Source organism: Echinops telfairi, unplaced genomic scaffold (assembly GCF_000313985.2).
Source record: "Echinops telfairi isolate 266 unplaced genomic scaffold, ASM31398v2 ScPeMD7_7469;HRSCAF=8507_1, whole genome shotgun sequence".
Taxonomy (NCBI): domain Eukaryota; kingdom Metazoa; phylum Chordata; class Mammalia; order Afrosoricida; family Tenrecidae; genus Echinops; species Echinops telfairi.
In genome coordinates, this window is record NW_022111373.1 from 116,624,235 (window position 1) to 116,628,181 (window position 3,947).

Here is a 3,947-nt window from a genome sequence, read left to right on the forward strand (position 1 = left end):
GAAGGTTGATTTCAACCTTACTAAATTACATACAACACAAAATTCCATATAAAATGCACGTGCAGTTATTACAAACTACAGAAGCAACTGCTATAAAGGAGCTGTAGCAATAAAGAATTCTGATGGATGTTTTCCCTAAATAAAATTCCAGAAGATGTGTGTTCTTGATGAGGATCAACCATTGTTAAGCCATCAGAATGTTTATGTATCCTCTTTTAAAATAGAGAACCATTCTTTTAAATCCTCTTATTAGCCCTAGATTCTGACTGCGTACGGGTGATCTTGATTTAGAAAATTGCTGAAACTCATTGGAATCAGACACTTTGTACTAAATGATGACAGTTTCGAGTTTGAGAAATCAAGCACCTTTTTTTCTTATATGCCTCATACGGTGGTTACAAGAGATTTATGGAAGAAGTCCCAAAGCTACTCAGCAACAGATACAGAAGGGGAACAGCTATCTGGTCTCCTAATGAAGGCTGCAGGCGATTCCGACTCATGATGACTCGAAGTGTGTCCGAGCTGCACTAGCTTCCATAGAACTGTTGATGGCTGGGACTTTCTGAAGTGCTTTGCTAGGTCTTCCAAAGCAGCTGGGGGTGCACTCAAACCACCAGTCGTTAGCTTAGCAGCTGAGCACATGAACTGCTTATACCCCTCAGGGGTTTCATTTTGAAAAATAACACTCACCAAAGACATCATTTCTGATATGTTTGCTAGAAGATTGGTCGCATTACTTTTGAGTAGTAAAGTATGCCCTCAAGCCAGAATTTCTCCAAAATTTCTGACAGTATTTCCAATCTCTGCCACCTGTAAAAAGGTAAGTAAGTAAATTCGCCAGCAATAGGCGTGATAATTTCCAAAACTTCATTGAAGTTGATACTAATGCTGCCTGTTTCCTGTCCCTGGCCTTCCTGTGTTTTCTCTTTCGCCCTCCTCAGTTTTTCAGAAGACCTTGATTAAAGAAGGTGAACTTACCCCAACCCCCTGTTGTTTTCCCTCTGCAGAGGGGCCTACCACGGATGTAGTCCTTACACCCTGGGGCTGACAAATGTCGGCCCCTTCAAGATGGAACTCCCCGGTGGGACGGGTTGCCAAGCAGTGAGTTGGGGAATTTTGCGTTGTATTTCTCTAAAACCTACTGAGTCTGGGGAATAGTTGACCAGAATTTCCTGGCATTTGAATTGAACATTAATATGTTTCCTGTTATTAATCAAGGCTTCAATTTGATGCAATTGAATTGAAGGACTATTTCTTAAAAAGGACTTCAGAATCTGAATGATCTTTAATGATAACATTTTAAAACCGTGTTTTCCTTTTCAATTACATTGCGCAAACTGGAAAGAAATGCATTGAAATGAGTTCTGGGGGTCTTGAATGCATACAATTTCTAGGGTGTCATCACCACACCCACCCTCTGTTCTCACTTTTGCTCACCTTTCTGACATCAAAATCAGGCACCTCATTATTCATTTTCTTTCCGCTGCCCTTACCCGCTAAACCTCTGAGCAAGGCTGATATTGCAAACATTGTCCTTCATAGAGTGGTCACATATCTGAGTTCTGGGGCAGGGGGCGAATAGCTGTTCAGAGCAAAATAGTAGGTTTTCTTCATACGTGGGGAAGGCCTGGGAGCGGGGCCGGGCGGGGAATCTCAATATCCAATTAAGATGGCCTTTTGCTTGGATTGGTACCACGTGCTGCCCCAACTTGGGCAGCCCACGTACCTGTCTTGCCAAACTCGTTCTTTTGTCGTTTGCAGACTATGTGCCCAGATATTTTTCGTGGTCCTTGGGGAGGAAGCCACTGCCGAGATTCTCCTGTACAGACAATTAGGAAATGCAGCTGCGCACCAGGTCCAACGGGGCAGTAAGGGAGGGAACAAGGGAAGGGCTGGGGGAGGGTAAGGGATGGAGAGAAAGACAGCACCCTGACTCAGGGAACAACCACCTTTGGGAAAACAGGAAACGAAAAAGCTAAAGAAAATAAGACTAGAAAGTAAGCCCTCAGTGAAATAATATTTCTCACACCAACTCTAACTTCACCACGAGTTGCTGGGTAGTGTATGCAATTAGTGTAGCCCACTGCTAATGGAAATATTAGAGATTCAAGATCCCCAGAGGCTCCTTCGAAGAAATTCTGGTGATCTCCATCCAAAAAACCTCCTGTGACACACATTCATGGGGTCCCCAAGAGTTGAAGTCAAGTCGGTGGCAACTTAAAGCACTTTACCATCCGAGTTGTGTTTCAAACTAAGAAACAAAGAACGACAAAAGAAACGTTGGATGTCTATACATATTTTTTGAAGCAAACTAAGTACAGACGATCACTCAGTATTTGAACCACCTTGATAGCAAATCAAGGGTAGTCTTTAATCTTGTGCCCGATTAGCAATATCCATGGGAGCCCTGGTTATGTGTTGGGCTGCTAACTGCACAAGACAGGCAGTTTGAAACCACCAAATGCTCCAAGGGAGAAAGACAAGGCTTTCTACTCCTGTAAAGAGTAACAGTCTCAGAAACATGTAGGGGTCATTCTTCCCTGTCTGATAGGATCTCTGTGCGTAGGAAATGGCTCCAAGGCAATGAAGTTTGCTTGTTTGTTTTATATTAACAGGTTTGGCATTGGTTTTAACCCTATAATGCCTGAATTTTTAATGTCAGGAAAAAAAAATTTTGTTTTTATTCTTTACTTTCATAGTTATCAATATATATTAAATTAATATATACATTTAATTAAATACTATGAAAATGTCACACTCGGCATTCTAGGGTTAAGGGAAAATGAAGTTTGTTGATTTATTTACCAATTCCCAATGGAAAAAGAAGGGAGAGGAAGGAGTACTTTTTTAAAAAAATAATTTTATTGGGGACTTGTACAGCTCTTATCACAATCCATACATCCATCCATTGTGTCAAACACATTGGTACATTTGTTTCCATCATCATTCTCAAAAAATTTGCTTTCTACTTGAGCCCTTGGTATCAGCTCCTCATTTTTTTCCCTCCCTGTTCTACCCTCCCTCCCTCATGAACCCTTGATAATTAATCTTTTTTTCCTCATGTCTTACACTGACCAATGTCTCCATTCACCCACTTTTTTGTTGTGCATCCCCCTGGGAAAGGGTTATATGTAGATCATTGTGATCAGTTCCCCTTTTCTCCCCCCACCTTACCCTTACCCTCCTGGTATTGCTACTCTCATTATTGGTCTTGAGGGGTTTATCTGTCCTGGATTACCTGTGTTTCCAACTCTTATATATACCCATGTACTTGCTCTGGTCTAGCCGGATTTACAAGATAGAATTGGAATCATGATAGTCGGGGAGAGGAAGCATTAAAGAGCTAGAGGAAAGTTGTATGTTTCATCAGTGCTATACTGCACCTGACTGGCTTGTCTCTTCCCTGTGACCCTTCTGGAAGGGGATGTCCAATTGTCAACAGATGAGCTTTGGGTCTCCACTCCGCACTCCCCTTCACTCACATTGATATGATTTTTTTGTTCTGGGTCTTTGTTGCCTGATACCTGGACCCATTGACACCTCATAGTCACACAGACTGTTGTGCTTCTTCCATGTGAATTTTGTTGATTCTGAGCTAGATGGCTGCTTGTTTATCTTCAAGACTTTAAGACCCCAGATGCTACATCTTTAATAGCCAGGCACCATCAGCTTTTTTCACTACATTTGCTTATGCACCTATTTGTCTTCAGTGATCGTGTTGGGAAGCTGAGCATCACAGAATACCAGGTTATTAGATCAAAGTGTTCTTGCATGGAGTAGAGGCCCAATGTCCATCTACTACCTTAATACTTAACATAGAGATATATGCACACATATACATTTCCCCATCATCATATAAATATATTTACATATGTACATGCCTGTATTTAGACCTCTATAAATGCCCTTTGCCCCCTAGTTATTTCCTGTATTTCCCTTTACTTTCC

At 41.6% G+C, this 3,947-nt stretch overlaps 1 protein-coding gene across 1 annotated transcript in view; it reads left to right on the plus strand.

Annotated features, from left to right (window-relative positions):
- Positions 1-3,947, plus strand: part of AGXT2 (alanine--glyoxylate aminotransferase 2) — a 65,436-nt gene that overhangs the window by 22,860 nt on the left and 38,629 nt on the right. The window contains exons 6-7 of the mRNA XM_045285260.1: positions 1,008-1,101; positions 1,762-1,855. Coding sequence (XP_045141195.1) covers positions 1,008-1,101; positions 1,762-1,855 — 188 coding nt within the window. The remainder of the gene's footprint in view (positions 1-1,007; positions 1,102-1,761; positions 1,856-3,947) is intronic.